This window comes from Anoplophora glabripennis, unplaced genomic scaffold (genome assembly GCF_000390285.2).
Source record: "Anoplophora glabripennis isolate ALB-LARVAE unplaced genomic scaffold, Agla_2.0 scaffold374, whole genome shotgun sequence".
Lineage (NCBI taxonomy): Eukaryota > Metazoa > Arthropoda > Insecta > Coleoptera > Cerambycidae > Anoplophora > Anoplophora glabripennis.
Window position 1 is genome coordinate 262054 of NW_019416499.1, and position 27246 is coordinate 289299.

A 27246-nucleotide genomic window follows, 5' to 3' on the forward strand; every position below is an offset into this window, starting at 1 on the left:
AACTTTTCTATTTAAACAAATAAGTGAGGAAAACAGTTTTTTCACTTTGCAGGGAAAACCATCAATTTTAGCGAAAAGTGACTCTCAGACAGCTTATAGGGAGTAAAATTATCTACAAAATGAGACTGGTTAAATTAAAATCGGTTAATAAACAAAAAAGTTATTGCAAAAAAACAAGAAAAGTGCCCATTTTTTCATTTGTTTATAACTATCGCATTTATTGTTAAAATTTTATAAAAATAAATTATATAATAAAATTTAAATTTTAAATTGTATTATATTGCATTATTTATATCTATTATTGAAAATGGTTGTGATTAATATTTTTTGAATTAATTTTGATTATGTTTATAAAATTAGTAATAAATATAATAAAAAAACTTTATATATTAAAATTTCAGGAAGTTAAAATTGTAATTTTATCGACCGCGTTATTTTTAATATTTTTAATTTTGAAAATTTTGCAATAAATTCAAATGCTTTTTATTCTTTTTTAAATCTTTTAACAATAAATAATAATTGAATAATGAAGTGAAAAAGCTGTTTTCCTCACTTATTTGTTTGAATAGAAAAGTTAGCTAATAAAAGTTTTTGACTCACGAGACGAGAGATGTCTTGTATTATGTTCCTTTAGACAATTTTACAATAATCTAGCGGATAGGACTTTTTCGAGTAAAAATTTAATTTGCTTGGTCTAAAAGGTAAGTCCTCAAAACAATATCTATGCTTGTTCTATTTGTAAATATAAATATTGTACAATTGACAAATATAAAAACCATCAATAAATGTTTACATCGATACTGGAAAGGTGAATAATTTTCTTGTTTGTATACAAAGTGCCAGATGTTACTGAAATTATACATATAAGTTACTAATTATCTTATAAATACAGGGTGTCCCGGTACTTGATAGAAAAAAGTCGAGTACAAATAGATGAGATCAAATTAATATCTTCATATAAATAATTCTTAATTAATTCTTAATTCTATAATTAATTCTTCATATAAATTTTGTTCATACTGGCCTTCGTTAACAAGTTACGGGCCCTCAAAGGTGAAAATTAAAAAGTTATTTTTGTTTACAGTCTCTAAACTATTAACTTGAGCATGATGCAAATTTGGTGATCGATAACACATGCTGTCAGCTTGTTTTTGATGTTATAAGTGACACTTCATTATGCCCAGAACGCCAGAGACGGACTATGCCCAATTGTTAACAACCCAGAATATTTTCATAGATGACGATTGCAATCTGCCTGCATCAAAGATAAGTTCCCTGAAGAACGATAATACCCTCTTGGTTCAACTCGGTAAAATTAACAGTTTAGGAAATATTTGTGATTTTATGTCACAGTGCACATCGAGCGGCGCCTCCACCATTTTTTGTTTTTAATTTTTAATTGGATATAATTACTATGTTAGAACCGTACATATTTTTAAAATAAGAGCCTAGAATATCTTACTATCTGCTAATGTATTTTTATTAACAAAATTTGACACAAAATTGAAAAAAACAAGAATAAATTGAAGTAAGTTAAAAAAAATAGTTTTAAAGAAAAAAAATATCAAAATACATTTTCAATATGGACACCTTCCACCTCCACACACTTCTTATGTCTAGAATGCTATTTGTTTGTACACGAAAAAATATTTCTGGGGTATGTCTAATATTATCACAATGGAAATTAATTCTTTGTAACAATTCATCCCTTGCCTGTAGGAAGAAGTCGATCGGGTTAAAGTCTAGAGAACGTGATGGCCATGAAATTGGGCCTCCTCTCCCAATTCATTTATTATTAAACACAATGGAGAAATAATTTCATACATCAACATTGAAATGGGGAGGAGCCCCATAGTGCATGAATCAAATGTTTCTTCGGGTATCTTATGGAACATTCTCTAATAGTGACTGCAAATTATTTTGCAAAAACTCCAAATATTGATGTCCATTCAGACGCTCCTCAAAAACGTATGGACCTATTAAATTTACTATTCTTGCTCATACGTTAATAATTTAATAGGTCTATAGGTGTTTGATAAACGTCCGAATGGACATCGATATTTGGAATTGAATACTTACTTTAACTTATTTTTGTTTTTTTTTCTATTTTGTGTTATGGTAAAGTGTGTTTGTCAAATTTTGTTAGTGAAAATTACATTAGCAAACAGTAAGATTTTCTAGGGTACATAGTAATATGTCCAATTAAAAATTAAAAACAAAAAATGGTGGAGGCGCCGCTCGATGTGCATTGTGACATAAAATCACAAATATTTCTTAAACTGTTAATTTTACCGAGTTAAACCAAGAGGGTATTACCGTTGGCAAATTCTTCAGGGAACTTATTTTTTATGTAGGCAGATTGTAATCGTCATCTATGAAAATATTCTGGGTTGTTAACCATTGGGCATAATCCGTCTCTGGCGTTCTGGGCATGATGAAGTTTCACTTACAACATCAAAAACAAGCTGTACGTATGTGTTATTGTTCACCAAATTTTCATCATGCTGAAGTTAATAGTTTAGAGACTGTAAATAAAAATAACTTTTTAATTTTCACTTTTGAGGGCCCGTAACTTGTTAACAAAGGCCTGTATGAAAAAAATTTATGAACCATCAAATATACGAAGAATTTTATCGAAAATTTATCTAGATTAAAAACAAAAAATGTATCTGGATCAGAAATTAAAGTGTTCATTTTTTTAAACAAATTTAAAGAAACAGAAGAAGTTGATGATATAGACATAAATAGGCATATTTCTTTATTACTTTTCTTGATAAATAAATGATAGATTTTTTTGTTCACGGCCATTTAGAATGTGTTGCAAATTTTTGTTGGAATTTTGTTGTATTGCACATATTTAAACAAATGTAATTAATAAGACTAATAATAACACAGGCCAACAAGGAAAAAATTCCAGAGATCAGACACTACGTTTCCGAAGGCATTTGGCGCGCTGAATCTGAATCTGGCCTCAGAATTGATCCATCACCCTAGGTTTCCGAGATATTCTAACCTAAATGTGCAAAAAACACGTATTTTTGCTATTTTCAAGGTTATGTAACTTGGCGAAAAAATTTTTTTTCTCAAAACTGAAAATATCATTGGAAACTACTATCTTTCCCCTTCAAAACGCATTTTTTTATTTGTAAAAAGCTTTATTTTTCGCGGAGATATCGTCGATTAAAGATGATCAGTATAGCTACCTTATTAAACCATGGCTCGACCTATAACACAATTAATGGGTATTATGGGTTATTGGGTAATAGGGCTTGAAGTTAACCTTCCTGACGATTAGGGCTCACAGCGCTTAGTGTTGTGGGGTTATAGGGCTTGGGATTAACCTTCCAGACATATAGGGCTTGGGGTTAACCTTCCTGACGATTAGGGCTCGCAGCGCTTAGTGTTATTGGGTTATAGGGCTTGAAGTTAACCTTCCTGACGATGAGGGCGCTCGCTCCGCTTAGTGTTGTGGGGTTATAGGGCTTGGGGTTAACGTTCCTAACAATTAGGGCTAGCAGCGCTCAGTGTTATGGGGTTAGCCATGATGTAATAATATAGCCATACTGGTCATCTTAAATTGACGATATCTCCGCGAAAAATAGAGCTTTTTCCAAATAAAAAAATGCGTTTTGAAGGGGAAAGATAGTCGTTTCCAATGATGTTTTCAGTTTTGAGAAAAAAATTTTTTTCGCCAAGTTACATAACCTTGAATATAGCAAAAGTACGTGTTTTTTGCACTTTTAGGTTAGAATATCTCGGAAACCTAGGGTGATGGATCAATTCTGAGTCCAGATTCGGATTCAGCGCGCCAAATGCCTTCGGAAGCGTAGTGTCTGATCTCTGGAATTTTTTTTTAATTTTGTCGGCCTGTGTAATTAATACTCTACCTAAGTATATGCTTAAAATTAAATCGACATTATCGCTAACTCTTTTATTATCAGAGCTTGGAAGTCGTGTTTTTATCTTTCGACAATTAATGTCACCTTAAAAATGTAACTGTTTTTGTAATTTAACCGACTTCGTAGCTCTAATAATAAAAAAGTTTGGATATTGCCTACTTAAATATGAACACCTTTAAAATCACAAAATATCTTATAATATTTATTACAATGTACCAAAAATTTTACGATATTGATTGCGTCATTTTACAAAATACACAATTTGATATTTAAAATAACTGACTGATAATGCTATATTCCTACAAGTGTAAAGTTTTAAAAATGCGTTATTATACCTTCCATTTCGTAAATTCACATAAGATAACGTTGTTACAAATTATTATCAACAAATAACTTTTTTTCAGTACATAGAGACAACCGTATAACGCATTGTACAAAATACATTACATTTTACCAATAAAATTAAGGGAATAGAACGCAGAAATGGAAGAATAAAATAAAAAATTCCACTGAGGATCGCTTTCGGTAAAATGTTTAAGGTTCTTTATCGGGCTGGTCTGTCATTTCCGGGCTAGGCCGGAAACAATTTCTAAGGTTAGACCCAGGAAGCGCTGCCTTAGGACAGCAAATCTTTTGGAAGAAGCCTATTGTCGGAATGTTAACTGATATAATTATTACAAAAAAAACATATTAGCTATAAGTATAGATAACAAGTGGGAGGAATACTACTTTCTAAATGTCAGGAATAAGCCAAAGGTGAGGTTTATAAAACCACAACTAAGACAATGAATTTTGCCCCAGAAAAGGACAAATAGTAAATGTCAAACAACTGTGTATAAACGAAACGTAAATGAAAAAATATTTTGTTTGAAGCAAAGCTTTATCCTCTATATTCGTTAAAATGAGTGATTCAAACACAACCATACAGAATTCATTGTCGCTTGAAATCTCGCGTTTCCAATACGCCTACGACTGCTCTGAGGGTGTGCGTCATTCCTGTGTATTTTTATTATGAAATATGTAGGTATTCCATGCTATACGCATGTTGTTTCCTTAAGAAAGATAATGTGAAAAGTACATCTGTGTTATGAAAAAAATGATAAATCTGTTGAATAAAAAATATCCAGAAAAAAAATGTTAAAGGCTAAAGAGAGTTTGCTGTAGGAGTGATAAAGATAGAAGACATTAAAAGCTCAGACAGTGAATGAGCTCCCGTGCTAGTCTGGTAACGTTGCCACTGCTCATCTGCAACTCGCGGACAAAATGAATTTGCTCAAGCTGTAAAACTGAATATGTATGACCTCAAAGGCAAGCCGCGACTCGCGGGGCTCCTCTTTGTGACCCGTGACTGTTTTGTAAATAAAACTCTTCGGAATTATTTTACTTTCCGCCAAAACTGTTTGCTCAACAATTAACAAACAAACTTTTTCAATTCTAAATTATAGAAACAATGTATATTGTTCTCGTCTCACAGATGAGCATACGAGTGCCATTCTACGAATTTCTACGGCAGACATGAAAACAAACATTCCACAAATAGTCAGTTAAATATATATTAGAATATATAAAATAAAATGATTATAAATTAAATGCAAAACTAAATATTTGTGTTTTTGCAGTTTTAATATCATCAATACCGAAATTATAAACAAATGCGGTCTGCTTTTATTTCATTTTGCCGCTATGTGGCCCTTACCTGATAAAAAGTTGCCGACCGCTGCCTTAAATTAATAATTTCTGGATAATTATAATACGAAGTCTGTTCAGAAAAAAATACTTTTTGTATTACGCTCTAATGGAGTGATAGTGTTATGCGGTTGGCAGTATTGCGCTGCGCATAGCCTCCTCTGTAACCACATGTTCTTGGATTGTCGATCTCATTAAGTTTTCGTGATATTGTTATTTGAGTACGACGCGTTTAAGTGTTAGTGACGTGAGTGATTTTTGAAAAGTGCGATTTTATGGAACAGATTGCGTGAAACTAGGAAAAACTTTCGCGGGGACATTTTAACTTTTGAAAGAAACTTACGAAGTTGATGCTGTCGGTCGTACTCAATGTTACGAATGGTTTCCTCTATTTAAAAGTGGTCGTCAGTTACCTAATTGAAGATGACCTTCGGCCACGAAGGCCTTCGGCTTCAACTGTTGACTCTCACGTCCAGAAAGTCTAAGATCTAGTGCGTGCAAATTGCAAAAGGCGATAACATCTCAATGGAGTCATACCATGAAATTTTGACTGCAAAAAAACATGGATCGACTTGCAGCAAAATTAGTTCTTCGTTTGATGACCGAAAAACAGAAAGAAACATGTGGACACTTGTCGGCAACTTCTTGAATAACCCAATGACGATGAAACATTCATCGAAATGATCATAACGGCTACGACATCGACATTGAGATAAAAGTCACACACATCACAATGGATGAAAGCACATTAATCTCGATCCAATGTCAAAGTATTTTTCGACTTTAATGGAATTGTTTTTCTGCCAAAAATCAGATTACTGTTTTTCCTCACCCTCCTTACTCGCCAGACCTGGCTCCTTGCGATTTTTTCGTATTTACAAAATTAAAATAAGTGCTAAAAGGACGCCGTTTTTTACTGTTGATGACATCACAGGGGAGGTGAGTATTTTGAAGGAGACAAGGACCAATAATGTATAAAATTAATAAAGTTTAAACAAAAAATAAGTTGCTCTGTTATTTTCTGAACAGACCTCATATATGGATAGCTAAAAATTGTAGGACCAATAAAAGGTAACTGCAAGTACAATTTTAGAGACGAGTAATGATGAAAGTAGGTTTCTTCATATGAAATAGATTAAAATATTAATGAGGCCAATACCAGATGATCTTTTTAATTAATAATATATAAGCGCAATTACTAAGGATTTTAAATATATCTATTATTTATTTCTATTTGCTCTGACGATAGTAAGCTTATCAGTGTTAGAATATTATCGATGTTTTAGACACTCATAGGCACTGTGATCATCGTCGGGTTAATATTTCTAATAACTACAGGAAAACAACTGCGAATCTAGATTAGTATATTGATAAACATATGTTATTGGACCTGATTGTGAAGTAGAAATGATTAGTTATCAAATTTTTATTGCCAAGCAGTTTACTAGATTTTGGATGGATTGACACCATATGGTTACGGCAATTTTTCTGATTTCAGTTTTTTTTTCAATTCGATAAACAATAAAAATTCTCTCTATTAAATAATAAATTTAGATTCTGGTCTTTCCTTAGTATTTTGATTAATTACTGCTTAAGTTATTATTATACTGGAGTTAATTACAAACAAATCCTGTAAATAAAAAAAATTGCGGAATAATAAAGACCAATCTAACCTTCTTACGAATTAAAAATCATGAATCTTGTAAATAATATATTCTATGTGTTCTGCCAAGGTTTGATAATTTTGATTGGGTATCTCTTACAGATATGAAAAATATCAAAACAATCGAGATAAAGTGATTAAAAATAGATTTACAAAATAATGGTTTTGGAGGCTGTATTATAGTTATAAATTGCAAAACTGTTACAATAAAATAATAAATCTAACATGAAAACTGAAACCGGATTTAACAGGTTGATGTGATAAGTTACAGGTAATTTTTGAATTATTTAGAATTATAAGTAGAACAAATAGTGACCGACAAAATAATCGATATCAGAAAAAAATGTAACGTGAAAAATCGATATTTCTTATATTTAGGTAAAAAATGTAACATGAAATACCGATATAGACATAGGATTGTAAATGATTATAAAAACAAATATTCATAATTTTGTCTCCATATAGATCTTAATTGTTCAAGGTAGGTAATAATTTGGAAAAGTCTTAGAAAGAAAAATGAAGTCGATTAGGTTTTCATCTCAGCATAAAATATTTACTATGTATTTTATTTATTAAATTATATGGTAAAAAAGAAATTAAACACGTGTTTATCATTTTCCATTTTTAAGTGCATTTAAATGATTTGAACAAATATCTGATAAAACAAAATAAGTAAGATCACTTCTGAACAATCAAATGCATTCGTATTGCTTGTAAATATTATCTTAATATCACTTGATATTTATTTTTAAGTGTGTATCAGTCTTTGATCAAGTACTGTTTATTTACCGCCGTGAATTGCTATATTCAGATATTACTCTGACAAGATGATTTAAAACAAAATTTGTTTTTCATTATCTAGATTGACCAATAAGATTGATATTCACACCATTCATGTACATAAATTCTGTTTTCTATTACCTATACTGGCACTAGTGTGATGATCATACAGGATGTTTCTAAAATAAGTCAAAAAGTTCCTATTAACTTGTGCCCTAAAACGCACCCTTAGGAAGTTATATGCCCTTAAAAGGGCTCAAGCAAAACTATTTTTTTTTCTGTTATTGACAAAACGGTCGCAAATAAATAGAAAAAAATTTATGGGTCTTACATAACTTTTTACGTTAAATAACAAGGGCTACTCCGTTTTTCGACATACAAATCATATGCGTTCCATTAAGGTTGGTGAAGGGGGTTTTCGGCCCGTAATTTTTTTATTTCAATTTTTTACAATTTTCTCTACAGATTTATAAAATCTTAACAATTTTAGGAAAAAAATATTATCTTTGTCCAAATCGATATTTCTAATGGTTTTCGATTAAATTGAGTTTGAAAATTACTCTGCTCTTTAAGTTATTATGCCAAAAATTACAAAAATCTGCAACGCTTAACAATTTAAGTTATTGATAAACTGTCAATTGAGCTTTGCAGTGTTTAATTAGTAAAAGTGGTGAGTGGAAAATTTAAGTATACAACATTATTGCAACTCATAAAATGGAGTCATATTATTATTCAAACACGGAAATGGCAGATATGCACTTTATGTACGGCCGTGCGGCTGGAAATGCATCAGAAGCGAGGCACGCATGCGGCAGCATACCCGAATAGAGGACTTCCTTCTCGACAGGTATTTCAGAGGATCCATCAACGTTTAAGAGAAAATGGTTTGTTCCAACCAAGAGTAAATGATCGTGGCAGCGACAGATTTTTAAGAACACCGGTGATGGAAGAAAATGTGTATCTGTGCAGGACAATCCACGGGTTAGTGTAAGAAGTGTCGCACGTATGCATAACATAAGTTTTTCCGTAGTTTGGCGAATTCTTTGCGAACAACTACTTCATCCTTTTCATATCCAGCGTGTTCAAGTTTTAAATCCGAATGACTACGAACCACGTCGGCAGTTCTGCCAACGGTTTTTGCGAAAATCGAGGCGGATTCCGAATTTTGCATCTCTTATTTTGTTTACGGATGATGCAAGCTTCAGTAAAGATGGTTATGTCAATTTTCATAACGCTCATGAATGGGCTGATGAAAACCCACACAGCATATTTCAGTCCAGACATCAGATTCGGTTTTCCGTCAACGTTTGGGCAGGCATTTTAGGCGATCGGCTAATCGGACCGTTTGTGTTGCCTAATCGATTGAATGGTGAGGATTATTACAATTTTTTTGTTAACTACTTGCCAGGACTTTTGGAAGATGTCCCTTTAATTGAACGTCAAAGCATATGGTTTATACAGGACGGGGCGCCACCTCATTACCTACATAATGTAAGACAACATTTAAATGAGTTGTATGGAGAAAAATTGATAGGCCGAGGAGGTCCTGTACCCTGGCCTCCACGTTCCCCTGACCTTAACCCCCTGGACTATTTTTTGTGGGGTCAACTTAAGGCAAAGGTTTATAAAATTCCAATTGAGATCATTCAGCAACTATGGGAGAAAATTTAAAACCGCGTGCGTGGAAATAAGGCAAACACCTAGAATTTTCCAAAGAGTTCGCAAATCATTAAAGCGTCGAGCTAGATTATGCATCGAAATGCAAGGTGGTCACTTCGAGCAGTTCTTGTAATTTAACTTATTATTACTAATTTTAATTCCATTATTTTCTATTTCACATTTAGCTATTGTCTGCAGTAGTAATTAGTTCTTGAATTAGTAAGTGTAACTTTAAATTTAAATAGTCTTAGTTTATGTCCTAAATTATTTATTAAATGATCGGATCCTTCATAACTGCAAATTATTTGAAAAAAAAATCAGTTTTGTTTAAGCCCTTTTAAGGGCATATAACTTCCTAAGGATGCGTTTTAGGGCACATGTTAATAGGAACTTTTTGGCTTATTTTAATGAGTTATAAACGCAGCAGAAGTTTGGAACCCTATTTTAGAAACACCCTGTATAAACAGCATAGGTAGTTATTTCAACAGTTCTGATCTATTGTCTTTATCTGAAGTGTCACTTAATAATTATAAGTATCAAACGACTATTTTGCTTCCATTTGATTGTTTGATATTAGGCAACATCAATAAATTATTACATTTGGAAAAATTAAATTATTTGAATCGAATAACTGGCCACACACACACACACACACACAGCCTCCAAAAAATGATATCCCTAAATGTAAATAAAATTTTAAAATAAATAATACTTATCATACTTATAACATGCTATAAATATAGTCCTGAATGCATCTGTTACTGTACGAGTAATTTCAGAAGAACGCCGAAAAATCTTCCGCCTTCCAGGAGCAAAGGAGTGTGCATAGAAACTGATCGAATGTGATTTTTTTGGCCGAAGCCGAAGCCGAAGCCGAACTTCGGTTTATGGGTCACCTTCGGCCGAAGCCGATGCCGAAGCCGAAGATATTTTTATTAACTAAAATTTTAATTAATAACAAAAATATGATAAGATAACATAAAAGTAGATAAAAAATAAATGCATAATGTTTTGGAAATATAATATATATAGGGTGTTAATTAAGTATGTGCAATAAATTCAACAGACGATTATTTAAGTGATTTTAATACAAAAAGTTCATATAAACATTGGTCTGTAGATGCTTCGTTTTCAAGATACAGGGTGTTAATCTTTTATATAAAAAAAATGCTATTTCGTAATTATTTTAAACAATCTTTACCCAATTTTGTTGTAATTTGGCAGTGTTATTTGTAGTGTTAAGGCGCTAATTTAATCCAGCGGCGTCCCGAACGGTACCTTCGCCTTCGCCGAAAAGTTCGGCTTAATTTTGGCCGAAGCCGATTCTTAGCCAAAGGTTTAAATAATGGCCGAATGTGGCCGAAGCCGATGCCGAAGCGGATTAATCGGTCGGTCTCTAAGTGTGTATTAATCGGCGGTGTTCCTGTGATTTGAAAGATGTCATAATTTTCATCAAGTTTATGATGAAAGATGAATTCAGATATTGATACCTTGGCCAAACCAAAACAGGAAAGAAGCAAAACTCTACATACCTGAATACAAATTTTATATTTCTCAGAATATCATTGCTTGTTTAATCGCGTAGACCTTTGTCTCGATAATTAATTAATTAATGTAATAATACATACAAAGTGTATGGGAACGAAAGGTCCAAGGATATTTCTTTAAATATTTTTTATATATGCACTGTGAATTGGGTATAAACTAGCTTCTTAATGGAGATAGGTTGATCTAAATCGTAAAAAATATTTGATTTAGCAAGTTTAACAAAAGAATTTAATTGTATTTTAATAATCTCGTTTTTACTGATAAAAAAAAATCGAAATCAATTTTTTTCTGAAATGGTGCATGTTAACGAGATAGTATACCTTTTCGAAAATAAATAAAACGAGATTTCTTACAATATATCCGTTTTCTGAGAATTTCTATAGACAGAAAAATTATGTTAAAAAACAAAAGATTGTTTAAGATGTTCTTAGCACTCCCTTTGTTTTAGGTAAAAAGTTATTCATATTCGACTATCCCAAAAGCTCCTTCTCACCAAATTTTATTGAAATATTTTCAAAGGTGACGAAGTTGTATTAAACTAATTACAATATTTTAGTCAGTAAAATTGTACTAAGGCAATTGATTTATTTTTACCTGAGGAAGCTACCCTTCAGGTATAGCCCACTGACTACCGGACGTACTGTATAAGATAGTGGTCTTCTAAACCTACTTGTCGCGATGATTCAATTGATAATCGATAATCTGTCGCGATTCTGTTACAGGCGATACTTCGGAAAATCTCGTTGTGGAAATTATTATTAAAAATCTGGTTAAGTAGCTTATAATGCCACCATCTCAAATTTCATCAACTTACAAAACAGAATATTTTTTTATGCAAAGAATGTTTTAAGTCTATTAAGTTTCAGCTTCAATTTAAAAATCTAGTGGGCATTAGAAATTGAAAATGAAACATTACCAAATCAGTGACACTTCGGGTATATCTAAAATTATAAAAAAAACTCTTAAGTAGAGTTTATTAGACCAACAACTGTTAACAAAAATCTCAGTAATTTGGCAATTTCTCATCATCAGACGCTTCCAATGATTCCTACATGTTTCAAATGAATCAGAAACTTAAAAAATGTAAAGCTTATTTAAGTCTATCGAAAAATATGATCCTGTTTTACAAATTGATGAAATTTGGGCTACTAGGGTATTTTAAGTGGTGCATTAATATCAGCCAGTGTTGAAATAAAGTCCTCAAAATGATTTTCAGAGAAATTACTTCTAAACAAATCACAGTAGGCCTTGGATTATTATTAACTGACTCTTCATAACTGATTTAACAATACATTTAGACAACAATTAGAACAGTGCCTGATTTACAGTGATGGGGACCTGTAGGCTGAAAATTGGTGGGGGCCTATTCTAGAAAAAAATATCCTTTTTGGTAGGCCCCCCCAAAAAAAATATTGTTATTGTATACGCTTTCTCCCTCTAGTGGCAACTCTTAGAATTATATCTATGGTTAGAATTCAAATTTTAAGAATAAAAAATTATATTTTTCAGAATAATTTTTCTTTCTTGTTCATGATGGGGGAGGTCTTAAACATTTTTTTTTAAATTAGTTTTCATAAAAAAAATTTTTGTTAACATGGTGGGAACCCCTAGTTGGTGGGTGCCTGTAGGCTGCAGCCTACACCAGCCTATAGGTAAATCAAGCACTGAATTTAGAACAATAAGTAAAATAAGGAAAGGTATAAATAATAATATTTGACGTTTTGACATTTTTAGCAATTATTATGTAGAAATATTCTATGTTTCTCAAAAACGGTGCATTATAACATGTTCTCATAATGTAGATCAAATTTTAAATAGCTTCAACAAAAAAAAAATGGGAGCAAGAATCATTACCTCCATACCCCGATGATGCTATTTATAAATTTTAAACTGTGTACACATTGACTCTTATGGGGCACTAAAAAATTATTAGCCTACGCTAAACCTATTCAATACCCTAATGTGTACTGAAAGTGAAAGCAACATAAGGTTATGAAAGTTTTGTGTATATCTACACAATTAATTGTCTCCATTTCCTATGAATTTGCTACCGGACTGCACAGTCTTATTCCATACACTAATTGTTTCGCTTTGGACAGGCTTGGTCACGTATTTCGTCCTGAGTTTTCAATAGTCGTATGTAGTTCCGAGAATCAATAACCAATCATCAACCCTAGAGGTTCAGCTACAAGTATGTAGGCATTAACTTTCAAACGGGGGCAAATTGACCCAAATCATAAAAGAACTTGAATAAGGGTACAAATTTAGCAAGATGGTGAAGGTTACCCATATTAGAATATTCCCAAATAAACTGGGAACTGATAAGGGCAATCAAAAATTGCAATTAATTTTTCTCTAAAACGATGCCTTTTAGCGAAATTTTTTACTGTAAATAAGGTAGTATTTCATAAAAAACCTGATGCACTGAAAATCTCTATTAAGAAAAAAGAAGAAATTAACAGAAGACATACAACTGATTCCGGCATTCTTAGTATCTTTATATTTTAGGCAAAAAATATGTACCTATGTTTGCCTTCGACTAACCTAAAATCTTTTCTATTCAAAATCTTAATCTATCTTAAAAAAATTAAGTCAAGAACATTTTGTAAGCCCATAGTTTTTAAGAAAGCGAATTACCTTTAAAGTATAGCTCATTCGCCTCTGAACACTTTCATATATTATATTTTGGACATATATGTAGTTAAGGTGCTTGATTAAAATAAATAGCTCAAATGGCGACTAAAAATGCTCAGTTGTAATGTATACATATTTCTTCTTCTTTCATTATTTTAATACTTAGTTTCGTTATTTTATGTTTAACGAAAATAATCGTATGATCAAACTTTAGACGTTTCTGAAATTCAGTTTGTTTTGAATGAAAACAGACTGTATTATTGTTTGGAAGTTAACGGGGGTCATTTTGAGCAATTCATCAAATAAATCTGATTTATTATTTGCTTCAGCTTTTTTATTTCATTTCTGACTTTTTTGTAAACTGATAGACACATCAATAACAATTAGGTAATGCGGTCATGTGTAGTAGATGAAAAACTTATTAGTGGTGGGCATTTGTGTAGAAATTACTACGCGTAAGTTGGTTTGTCATCTTTTCGTTTGTAACCAATAATTCTGTCAAATCTCAACCGATTTCTAAAAATGGTACGTCACTGTATTCGCAATGAAAAGGGCTTTAAAATGATGTGCCACAAGTGGGGTAGTTGCATTTGAAATTTTTAAGTTGGGGTTGCTAGGCATTAGGGGGATGAACATATCGAGTTGGCTTGACTGTCAAAAAAGCTCCCCCCAAGAACAAAAATCGACGGGTCTCGGCGAATTTTGAAATATTATTCGGTTTTCCAATTATAGGGGGGGGGGGGTCAAATTTTTGTTCGGATACCCTGTATAAATAGACACCTGGATAGATAAATATAAAAATATTGTTTATACAGGGTGTAACTTTAAGTAGGAGTCAGTTTTTTAGGGGTAATACTACGTGTTCCTCGGAATATGAATATGAAATTCTTTTTTTTAAATCAAATCGAGTTATAATTAGTTTTTTAAAATACACTTTAATTATTGTATACGCTATCACTGTAATAGGTACTCATGTATTTATAACAAGATTGTTGACAACTTACAGTGCATGTAGAGGGAGATAGTGCGAATCAACGGTGAAGAAGCGAAGGGGGGGAGCCAGTTGTTCTTCATTTGAAGACAGTGCATCTAACTGAGAATATGAATGTTTTTCATCGTTATTAAATTCCAAGCGAACTCCATATCCTGTTAATTCTGTACATAGTTAAAAGTGGCAGGTTACACATTTAAGAGATTATGCGAGCTTTGAACGGCAATACGCTAATGTTGGACGGGAAGAAACTCAGAGAAGTATTATAAAAATCATGTGAGTAAACAGACTATTTATTTTTGTGTATTTCATTTACCATTATTGATTATTGCTTGAGTATTTGAACAAATAAACTATTGATACATTTTTTTAGAGGTCAAAGGAAGCCTCTGTATAAATATGACCCACACTCAAAGTTACACCCTGTATACAGGATTACAACTTTTTAATTTTTTAATTGTCCAATACTGGTATCTTTCTTATTTTAAGAAATACAATACAATAGTTAAATGAGCAAAAATGTGAAGAATTTTATGCCGATCACGGATTCGTTTTTAAATTTAGAAAATTCCGAATAGTTCCGAAGATATTCAAAGGAAACCTATTTTGTGTTATTTCTGCTTTTTTCGTATTTCACTTGCTTTTTAAAATTTTAGGGCAAAAAGTGTAGTCCGATGTTAAATGATGTAAGGAATCGATTTTTGCTACCAGTAAACGCATCTCTAAAAATGAGTGCTGAATGGTAGTTAACTTTTGTTTTTCTTATGGACGCCATATTGAATGTTTGCCTCATTAGAAGAAAAAGGAAATTCTCTTTATAAAGATGTATAATTTATGGGATTTTCATAAATGGATAACCAATAAATTGAATATAACTACAATTTGAAACATTTGAATTTTTTCTTTAAATTAATTTAATATTTCTTATTTTTAATATTTTCCAACACACCAACCTTTATTTACATAACAATAACAAGAGACAATTAAATAGTTGTAACCCTGTATAGAGGAAAAATGGTATTATATTTAATTATTCAAGTTTGGTTGGTTTCCTACTCAGTGCAACATTTCGCTGTCATGTATACTTTATTGATTTATCGTTATCATCGGTTATCGAAGATCCTCCCATTAATTAGGAAATCAGTTGGAGGCGGCCCTCTGCACAAAAAGTCTCATGAAATTATTACAAGATATCACACTCAGTAGGGTTGAACTTGGCATTTGTTAATATTTCAAACACATGAGGGTCAGATACACTCGTTAAATGACTTTAGGGAAAACGTCGAACAACTGGGACTATATTCTGCACGCAATAAGTTGTAATGAGGATAGAGGTCGATTTGTAGAACGATTTGTTTAGTGAAGGTTTGGAGCGAACTTCGAAGCTGATTATTACGTCAAGTCGGTTCACCGTTTATTTGTTGTTTGTTCCACATTGCTCCCTCAAGATAGGTATCAGCCAAACAGAGCATTGTAGAATGTTAAAATGAGAAATGTTCATTAAATTGAAGTTAAATGAGGCAAAACACATTATATGTACAGGCGAATTTGGAGAATCCAAAAGGCAAGAGTGAATCTTACACTTGAAATGTTATGAGATTTAATTTGTTTTCAAGCTTTGACGTACATTTCAATAAATAAAAATTTATTTTTTGATATTCTATTAATCATAGCGTTCTTTGATTAAATATTAAAAACATCACCATTGACCTCTAATCTCTTTCTCCTTCCTCTACGACGGGCATATGTAGCTCTCCTGATTGTTGCATATCTTTCTTTAATAAGTTCTGCAGTATTGATGATACCTTGAATTAGTGCCTCCCGATTGTTCACAATTACTTTGTACAGTTCATTTTTGCACCAGCCCTATAATCAGTAATCTAGTGCTGAGATTTGGAGATCTTGGGGGCCAACAATAGGATCACTGCGACCAATCCAATGCCTTGGAAATTTCTCGTTCAAATGTAGCTTGACTGAACGAGCGAAATGTGCAAGAGCTCCATCGTGCTGGTAGTATTGTAACAAAAGCCGGGACGCGTAGTAATTTATTTGTTAGTTCTCGGAACGGATGGGCCAAAAAGTAAAATATTTCAGTCAACACTAATTTATCGGAAAGTTAATGGTTTTCAAGTAGGCTTAACATCGCCAAGACCGTCCTTCGGGGAAGGCCTCACAAAATTTAGCAACATTTTTTGGACAAGTTCACTTAGAGTCGGGGCCATGTGTTAAGCAGGTATAAAGAGAAAAATCGATAGTTTTAATAACGCGCGAGACCACGAGAAGAGCGCAGAGGTTACAAAGTAGAATCAAATCAAATTGTTAAATTGATAGTAATTGGAAAAGAAAGTAACAGATCAAATAGCTGTTTTTTTGGCAGATTTTTCAAGCTATAAGGATACATTAAATGAGATCGACTAATCCGTCCCGTATCGCTGCACGGAGTCACTAGAGGAAGGCTAGGGTTATTTGTAAGTTTAGTCTCAAAATTACTTAGATAACTATTAACATGGCATAGTTATGCCAAAGCTTCCCGATATTCAGGGTTCCCGACAGTAAGATAAGAACAGAAACCTCTGGACCCAAGAAATGGGCGTGTCGAATTCAGGAGAGATCTACGAAAAAAAGTCAGTTCTTCCTTAGGTTCCACATTAAGCAGTCGACTTAGTTTTGGAGTCTCGGGCTAATTAATTAAATTTATTAATGGATAAAGTTTTTTCCAAATTTTGCTATGAATCTCGCATTCCCTGAATCTCGGTACGCTGTCGCGTATAAATAAATTAATTGTGTTTGTTTTGTTTATTGTTATTAAAACCCTTTCTGGAAGTTTTGGTGTTTCCTTTTGTTTCTCTCAACTTTAGTGTCACCCTGTACAGCCAGTCACTGGATTACATTCTACGTAAGCAATGGATGGTAAGAGCTTGAAATTCATTCTCTGAACATACAACATTTCTAAGTTCCCACGTATTAATTAAAAGGTAATGATAATTATAAACTCCCTTTCGAGAATTAAATAGTAAACTCTTTTGAAATCCAGACTCGTTATGATACTAGTCATAACGGTAGATAGATAATTAAATAAATAATCCCCTCAGGTTACAGTATATTTACATTCTCATGTTTATAGGAACATCGTCTAGTAGTGCCTACTTGTAGTTCATTTTGTAAAAAATTTAAGTAGTGGTCTCCTCGTCGATTCTGTAATATGAAAGGGCCAATTAGATAACTATCAATCATACTACACCATACGTTTACCGAAAACCTATACTAAAGATTACTTTCGAGTGTTGGGTGAGGATTTTCGTCTGACCATACATGAGAGTTCCTCCGTGACGGGTGAATGTTGCTTCATCCGTAAAAAGTATGCGGTTTACAAGATGATCATTATTGACCCATCGACAAAACTCGATACGTTTAGCGTAACCTTCCGATTGTAGGTGTTGTACTCTCTGTATATGGTACGGATATAAGCCTTGCTCGTGGAAGGTTTTTATTACACTTTTTTTGTGGATGCTTAATTGAGTAACAATTCTTCATGATAGTTGCATCATCTTGCATTAGACCCAGAATATTTTCTACTGCATCAAACATTGCGATGAGCTCGCTCAGATGTTATACTAGCACTGGTAAGCTTTCCGATTTCGCACAGTTTGTTGAAAACTCTAATAAATACATTTTCATCAAGACATCTGTGATGTGGAAACTGTTGACGATATTCTTCAACAGCAGCCTTAGCATTCCCATTACAAAAACCATAAACAAACACCATATTTGCATACTCTAAATTTGAATAAGTTCTTGGCATTTTGTAACACTGATCCTTCAAAAGTGTAATCAAATGTTAAACTATTGCCACATAAAATGTCATTAACAAATATTCTACTTTTACACCTGAAACTCTGATTTCAAATTTTTTAAATTTGTAATTGCGCTATAACTTGAAAACAAATGAAAATCACTTAACAATATTTGAGTTTTTTTTATTATGTTGACGTGTAGATTATATTCCTGGAGTTTTGTGCGATTCTCCCAACTCACCTTGCACATAGTGTTTTGTAACGAATGGACCATACTGTAATAGGAGGTTCCGGGAGTCAAAATAGGCTTAACTATTAATGATGAAAAAAAAAATATTGTTTTTCCTAAATATTTTTTGACACAATAGATATATGAACTAGATTCAGTCTACGGGAGTTTATCGTGATGCCGAATTCTAATTTGATTAGCATGTAAATGTTCTCAACTTTTCTGGCCCTCGCAATATATGATTTCTGCTACTACATATTGGTTATTAATTTTTTTATGAATGAAAACTATTATTATTTTACACCGCTAAGTGGATCCGTTTTCGAGAAAAAAAGGTGTTTAATTTCATACCACATATACGAAATAAGTAGGTAAACATAGAAATTACTTATTTATTTAATGTATTTATTTAAAAAATATTTTGTTAACTATAATAATTAAGGAAATTCTATTAAAACAAATAGATAAATAGTTTTAGAAGATTAAATAGTTACTATCAAGTCAGAACTTACAAAACAACGACTAAATAGATATCTATCAAAACTAAAAATAAGAAGATTAAGAAAATATTATTAGTTATTATTATTATTCAATGTTCGTTTGAGTAAATGTACTGACCTATTTCAATGCATTTTCCACATCGTTATTTAAAATCACCTGACGTTCAAAAAATTCGGTTGCAAATTTCTAAATGCGTGTACTTATTAATCACGGTCACCGTATACACAAACTGTTTGATATCGCTGCAAAGAAAGTTTGTTGGATTTAAATCCGATCCAAGGGGCCATGGACTGTCCCTTTTTCGTCAATACTATCGGCTAGGAAAAAGAGTATTCAGTTGATTCCAAAGTTTTATCAGCTAATGAGGTGGGGTTTCATAATGTAAATATGACATATCGTGACGAATATTGGTACATATTCCATTAAGTTGAATAAATCGTTGCGAAGAAAGTTTAAATAATGTACTGCATTGTCTCTCATTAAATTCAGTAGGTTCAATCACCAATTTCTCCAAACTAAATATTAATCTTGAACTCATGTTGAAAATGCCGACTCCAAATTTCATTCGGATTGTCATCCGACCAATGCAAATGGTGAGCAATAGTGAAAGTGTATCATTTAACATCTAATGAACGTTGACTCATCTGTGAACAAGATTTTTGCAAATTTTCACAAAAATTTAGGTACTTTTAACATCGTGTACGAACTTACTTCAGCATTTCTTGTTATTTGGAGGATACTGATAGTTGAATTTTGCTCAACCATATCTAAAATTTCTCCATCCATTCTCTAACCGCGTGAACTGGCAGATAATTTCGATTCCGAGAGAGATTTCTCTCAATCTTTGAAACAGTCTTCAAAATAACTTTCTATATGGATAACATCTATTGACAAAAATTGCTGCAGCCATTCGTTAAAATTTTTTTACAATAATCCCAAAATTTGTCATTTCATTACTGATAAACAAGTGGTGACAAGACATTTTTATTAAATTTGCTTCATCTACCTTAGACATATTATTAAAAATGAGAATTAAAAAAGCTAAATATTGTTAAGTAAACTTCAAATTATTGCCAATATAACTCGGTTCTAGGAGTGCTAAAGTAGATAATATATTTTAATGGTTACTTGTTACTTGCATTGCATAGTTAAACATCCTTTTTTCTCGAAAGTAAATAATGCTCCTAACGATGTCAACTAACAATACCTTTTATTCACAAAAAAGTGTTAAGATCCAATGTTTGATATCAGAAATCTCTATAAAATATGGCAAATATAACATGAATTGTACATCACGGTAGAGTCCCGTAGACTCAAATATCTATTTGTCAAAAGATATTGAGGAAAAACGATTTTTTATTTTTCATCTTTGATCCTCTGTCTGTATGTTTGTTATTTTATAAACATTTGCACTAAATTAGACTTAAATATCCCATTACAGTATGGTACGTTTATTACAGAACACCCTGTTTGTCATATGACATTAAAAAATAAGGAGAATCAATTATAGATTAAACATATCTTGAAATCGCAGTTGTACTGAACATTAGAGGATTTGTAAATAAGTTCTTTATCTATTAATTTAGATTTTTGGAAAATGAATATCTAGAAAACGAATTTGGAGAAGATGCACTGGAATTATTGCTCCAAAAATCGCAACAATGCAACTAGGGAAAAAATATAGTTCTTTAAAAAATAAATACGGATGAAAAATACCAATAGCTTGAGTAAAAAGGTGCTTCTGTTATATTTTACTGAAAGACTGGAAAATATTTAAGTTAAAAGTAGTACAGTCATTGAAGCTGAAAGTCAGCTGTAACCTCCGAATTCTTTGAAACTGCATGGATTTGCATGAAAATTTAGAATAAAGCTCATCTTAGGCTCAAGTTCAAAAGTGACATAAGCCCAATTGACGCTTTCTGTTTTTTAGGGGTAAAAACTACCCCTAAGTGAAAAAAATTGAAAAAATTAAGTTTTAAGCATTTTATTGATAAAAAATCAAGCACAAAGATTAAATAATGTTCCATGTTCTCGAACATGTTTTATGATATATTTGATCTTTTCGACCCTTTATTTAACCCTTAAAAACTACCCCTATGCAAAAAATATTGATAAAAAATTACTTTTTAAAAGCTTGGAATGCTTTAACTGTGCAATTATTTAAAATAAAAATTCCCTCATTGCTTATGAAAGAATTTGTATCTCATACTTTTCAACCCTTATAAATCACCCCTGTGCTAAAAAAATAATAAAAAATTATGTTTTAAATATAGGAATGCTATAATTGTGCAATAATTTAAAAATGTCATTGGTTTTTTTACCATAACTCGGTTAATTTTGAAGCTATAGTATCCTACAAAAGAGCGTTTTAAAGATAATTTGAAGAGCTGTAAGATCGGTTGCATATAATACCTTGTAAGTCCTTCGTTTTTTAAAGGGAAAGGATCGAAGGGCTCGAGACGGGTCGTTTTTTCACTAAAAAGGATACTTCAAGCGCCTTTATCTTTTATGGTATAGGAATAAAAAAAAGTAAAATATTTGTTGAAAAAAAAGCTATATTTTTGTTGTCTTTATCATTTTTTACGTATCTTTCATAGTTTCAGAGTTATTATATAAATAAGGCAATTTTTTTTTGAATAATGAAAAATACGTTTTCAACTTTTACCGTACATTATTAAAAAAATACGCATTCTAACCCGGTCTAACTTCAGGATCGTATGAAGAACACTAAAACAAAACTAATTGTAAAGGGTCTACGATTAATTTTAATTCTGATGGAAATGGTACAGCGTTTTTGCTCATTTTTCCTTAAAAAATATGAGCAACCCATATGATTTTAACGATAACCCCCAAAACAAGTCTCCTTCCACTAACCATATTTCGCTTTGTATAGGACGTACAAACATAATAAACGTTATATTTATTAACAAACAAATATAGTCAAGATATAAATACCACTTTAATCCCAACTTTCAGAGAATAAAGACTTAAAGACACTTAACTGTCGCGTGACGCAGCACTAATGAGTCATATTAAAAGCAAAATAAGTTAATATACATTGCGTTTGGATTTGTTGAAATTAAGTAATCTTGGATTATAATTGTTTATTATTTATTTTTTTTTGTAAAACAATATTACCCATTTATTGATTTTAGCTATTTGTTCTTTATTTTTCCAAATATCATCCAACAGCCAAAGTCAATTATTGTAAGGTGGGGGAAGTAGCTACGTAATACTAAAAAATAATAATTTGAACATTACTCACTTTTTCGCCTGTGCTTTTCAATGCAGTGGAACACGAGCTTGAAGTACAATGTAAGAATGACAAGAATTAATAAACCTAACACAAAAATTCCTACAGTGTACAATAAATTGTAAAATCCTTCATCTGACGTCCAATCCGTAGTATGGGTCCCCCAGATTCGAAAGAATAGAGGCATCACTTTTCAACTAATTAATGCGAAAATTTAAAATGTTCAGATAAATATTAACGTGTATTGTCACATTCTTTGCGAGGATTTGATAACAGTGTTATCAGTTGAATGTATGCATAGTTTTATTTTCCAACAACGAACGTACCTATATATAAAAATGATTAAAACACTTTTTAGTTTAGCATAGCGGGAATATGTTCATTTGTTTTGACGTGTATTAGATATGTATGAAGAAAGTTAATATTTATAGGTACAGGGTGAATAAGACTACGAAATTAATGAAAATCATTATGAAATAAAAAGACGTTTGGCTCGTCAAATATTTTTCCATGAAAATTTTCTTAAAAGTAAACAAAATCTCTTTCGAACATAATATTTTGCAGCTAATAGTTCTGTAATTAAATTTTATTATTTTTTATTAAAAAAATATAATAATCCCTGTTGTACTGCAATATACAGAAGCCCGAATGGTAAAAAAACTAAGCTTAAAAAAATTAGAACTTAAAATGTAATAGGAATGTAGCATAACTAGCGCCCTCTATGAAATTTCTAACCCTGAATACCAAATTTCATAAAAATATTTCGCACCGTTTGGAAATTTTCGTAAAAATTATATTTAAAAAATTTTATTTTGTCGCTCTGTATCTCGAAAACAAGAGGAGAGAGACATATAGTTCATAAGACAAAAAATTCTTATTTTTTGTCGTACTATCGCACCCTGTATTTACGGGAGGTCTTTCTGAAACAGCCTGTATAAGTTATGCGAAGTAAATTATTTTACATAAATCAAATCCTTACTTGACGCGGCTCAGCCTCTAGTTAACAATTAAAACTTTTGTAGTGCCTTTCGAGTTTTATCATGGAATGAACAATGTTGTAATTTGTCAATAATTAGAACGTACTTGTCCATTTAACTACTTTGAATTCATATAAATGCAAATTTATGTATTACTTTAATTAAATCCGATTTGTATTTATACGCTTCCCTGCAAAAAGCACTGCCCTGAAACTTCATTGTTGGAAGAAATTAAATAATTTTGTTTCCACACACTGCTTTGGAATACCTAGTAATACCTTATAGTAGTAGTTTTCGTTGGATTTAATTTTAATGGATTCATTTTAGACCAGTCGTGTAATATTTCCAAATATACTTAAATTAGTTTATAGAAAAAGTGATGTCCCTTAGATTAAAGGATATGTAGAAAAGACCCTAAATATACAGCGTGGTAAAAAAGTTCTGCATAAAATTCATATTTTCGTTAAACAATTTTTTTTTTCGAAAAACGGTGAGACCCGTCGATTTTTATTTGATCCAGGGCAGTTTGTTATGTGGAAAATTTTTTTTTCGATAATCCACTTACGGCAGCGATGACATAATTTTTTTTTAAATGACAACGCATATTTTTTTCGTTCGAAATTGATGACAGTGATAATTATCTAAACAACGGTGTGAAAATTTCGATGTCTTACATAACAATTTTTTTTAGAAAAATGCACCTTAAGTTCTTGAATGCAATAATTTGCTGTTTACGGATCAAATGCCTTAGAAAAAAATTTATTCGGCAGAAAGCATTTCAGATAACTTAAGTTGCAACTGGTGTTATGTAATATTTGCGGAATTATTCATCAGATATTGTCAGGATCCTGATTAAACTGCAAAATTTAGAACCAAGTTCAACCGCACAAAATCCAAATAGTATGTAGCAAATTAAGGTCGACTTTTTGTCTTCGAGTTTGCCGATAAATTCCTCAAAAAAAAAAGATCCAAAGAAATGTTTACTTGAAAGGAGTAGATTACCTGAAATATTGAAGACTAAAAATCAGTACCGATTTAACATTCTTTGGTGAAATCGTTTAATTCGAAATGGCAAAACTTAGTGAACGCGAAAGAATTGATATTTTGAGGATGATTGGTTTCGGCGATAAGTTACGAACCCATCAAGAAGCTTGCCAATTATTTAATGCAACGTACCCTGACAGACCACCAATTACGCAATCTACGGTTAGTAGGGTACTGGCAAGGTTTGAGGAAACTGGTAGTGTGAAAGATGCTCCTCGTGCGGGTCGTCCTAGAGTAGATGATGAAACTAGATTGAATATCCTGGTGGAGCTCCAGGACAACCCTCATTCTAGTACAAGGTCGATTGCATTGAACAATGATATTTCACATGTAACTGTGGTGAACTTTCTCAAAAAAGAGAAATTTCACCCCTATAAGGGTCACTTGATACATGCATTGACTGAGGACGACCCAGACCGCCGTCTCCACTTTTGTGAAGATTTAATGCATCGATGTAACGGAGACCCCGACTTCCTCAAGAACATAATTTTTTCTGACGAGGCTACTTTTTATCTTAATGGATCGGTGCATCGACATAACTGCCGGTATTGGTCTCAGGAAAACCCGCACTGGGTGCAAGAAGTAGATCATCAGCACCCCCGAAAGGTGAACGTTTGGGCGGGAATAATAGGGCGTCGTATTTTAGGCCCGTATTTTTTCGAGGAAAATTTAACTGCTGCTCGCTATTTGGATTTCCTGCGGTTCGATTTGGTCCCAAGCTTAGCAGAGTTATTCCCGAACAACGAGGATCCTGATATTCCTGAGGAAAGAATTTGGTTTCAGCAGGATGGTGCACCGCCCCATTATGGAGTGCAAGTACGGGAGTACTTGAATAACACGTTTACTGGCCGGTGGATCGGGCGACGCGGAACAATCGAGTGGCCTCCGCGTTCGCCTGATTTAACACCTCTAGACTTTTTTTGTGGGGCTATTTGAAATCGCGTGTGTACACAAACAGACCAGGTGATTTGGAAGAACTTAAAAACCGTATTCGTTTTGAAATAAATCAAATCGACCCGGGAATGCTTGAACGAAGTGTAGACGGCGTTTACACACGCTTAGGACAATGCCAAATGGTACAGGGTGGGCAATTCGAACAATTTCGCTAGACTTACACAAACATTAGTGTAATTTTACTCGTTTGAAATGTAATTTTGTCAACTTTGTCCTTTTCGGAGCCATTAATAGTGTAAGTAGACAATTATCACTTATAAGAACTTAAGGTGCATTTTTCTAAAAAAAATTGTTATGTAAGACATCGAAATTTTCACACCGTTGTTTAGATAATTATCACTGTCATCAATTTCGAACGAAAAAAATATGCGTTGTCATTTAAAAAAAAAATATGTCATTGCTGCCGTAAGTGGATTATCGAAAAAAAATTTTTTCCACATAACAAGGTGCCCTGGATCAAATAAAAATCGACGGGTCTCACCGTTTTTCGAAAAAAAAATTGTTTAACGAAAATATGAATTTTATGCAGAACTTATTTACCACGCTGTATATTACACATTATTTTATGTTAACACTATTGAGATTAATTAAGCACTACTATAAATGTTGACGTGGGAAACATAATGTTTAAAATTTACAGGCGCCATAAAATGTAAAAGATAAAAGAATAATAACAAGTAACTAACATCGTATGAAGTTTAATTTTTGTAAAAACTATCTTAATTATGCACTAGAGTTGTTAATCTGTTAATCAGCTAATAACATTGAATTTATTCGCCACAATATAAAAATATAAAATATAAAAAGAAAGTCCTGTTTACGAAGTTGATGACGATGAAATTGTCACCAGATGAAAAATCCTTCCCAATTAATTTTTGTGAAAATCTACACACTACTAAGGAAACAATTCCAATGTCTTTAAAATCACTTCTAATTTTAGACTATAGCTATATTATCACTACTCACCTTTTTGTCTCCTCTTTTGTACGCAAGCCGACAGCTTATAGTATAACTTGAGGAGGGCCAGAGTCAGTAAAATTGCCACAAAAATTCCTCCACCATACAAAAAATAGTAAGAAGTTCCCCCACAATCATCGTTGGGACGGTCCCAGTCCTTCCCGTCGTGAGAACCATGGCCCCAGTGGTCGTCGTCCCTACCCATCACTTTTCAACTCATTAATGCAAAAATTTAAAGTGTTCAGATAAATCCTGCAGCGTACCGTTTTAATCTAAGCGGGAATTTGATAACATTTTATCAGTGAGAGAAGATATAATTGTATTTTTAGGTGAAAGCGAAAACTTTGTAGGGCAGATTTCAACCTTGAGTCAATTTGAGGGTTGGTAGCGCTGTTAGAAGGCTTTAGATATACAGGGTGTGACTTTAAGTGGGGGTCAGTTTTTTAAGACTAATGGTGTATATGCCTCTGTATACGAATCTAATATTCCTTTTTTCTTAATCAAATAAGTAGTCGACTTCTAATTAATTTTTTAAACTGCCCTTTAATTCTTATTGTGTACGCCGCCACTGAGTCACCGAAGTCAGGGTACCTGGAATTTGCGTATTAGTACAGTATTAGCGTTCCAGTTGTTTTAAAATCAAAAGTAAAATTGATTGGTACATTTTTTTTAATCCA

General features: G+C 32.3%; 2 protein-coding genes across 7 annotated transcripts in view; one reads left to right on the plus strand and one right to left on the minus strand.

The window, feature by feature from the left end:
* Positions 1-27246, plus strand: part of LOC108908713 (orexin receptor type 1-like) — a gene marked incomplete at its 3' end in the record, with an annotated part of 283301 nt that overhangs the window by 85233 nt on the left and 170822 nt on the right. The gene's annotated exons all lie outside the window — the stretch shown is intronic.
* Positions 1-27246, minus strand: part of LOC108908714 (extensin-like) — a 127469-nt gene that overhangs the window by 44817 nt on the left and 55406 nt on the right. The window contains exon 1 of one of the 6 annotated variants that reach the window (XM_018712833.2): positions 26579-26792. The exons of 4 other annotated variants lie outside the window; for them this stretch is intronic. In XM_018712833.2, the coding sequence (XP_018568349.1) occupies positions 26579-26774 (196 nt within the window). In that variant the 5' untranslated portion in view covers positions 26775-26792. Of the gene's footprint in view, positions 1-22649; positions 22840-26578; positions 26793-27246 lie in introns of those variants that run through there. One more of the 6 variants, XM_018712834.1, reaches the window with a different exon arrangement.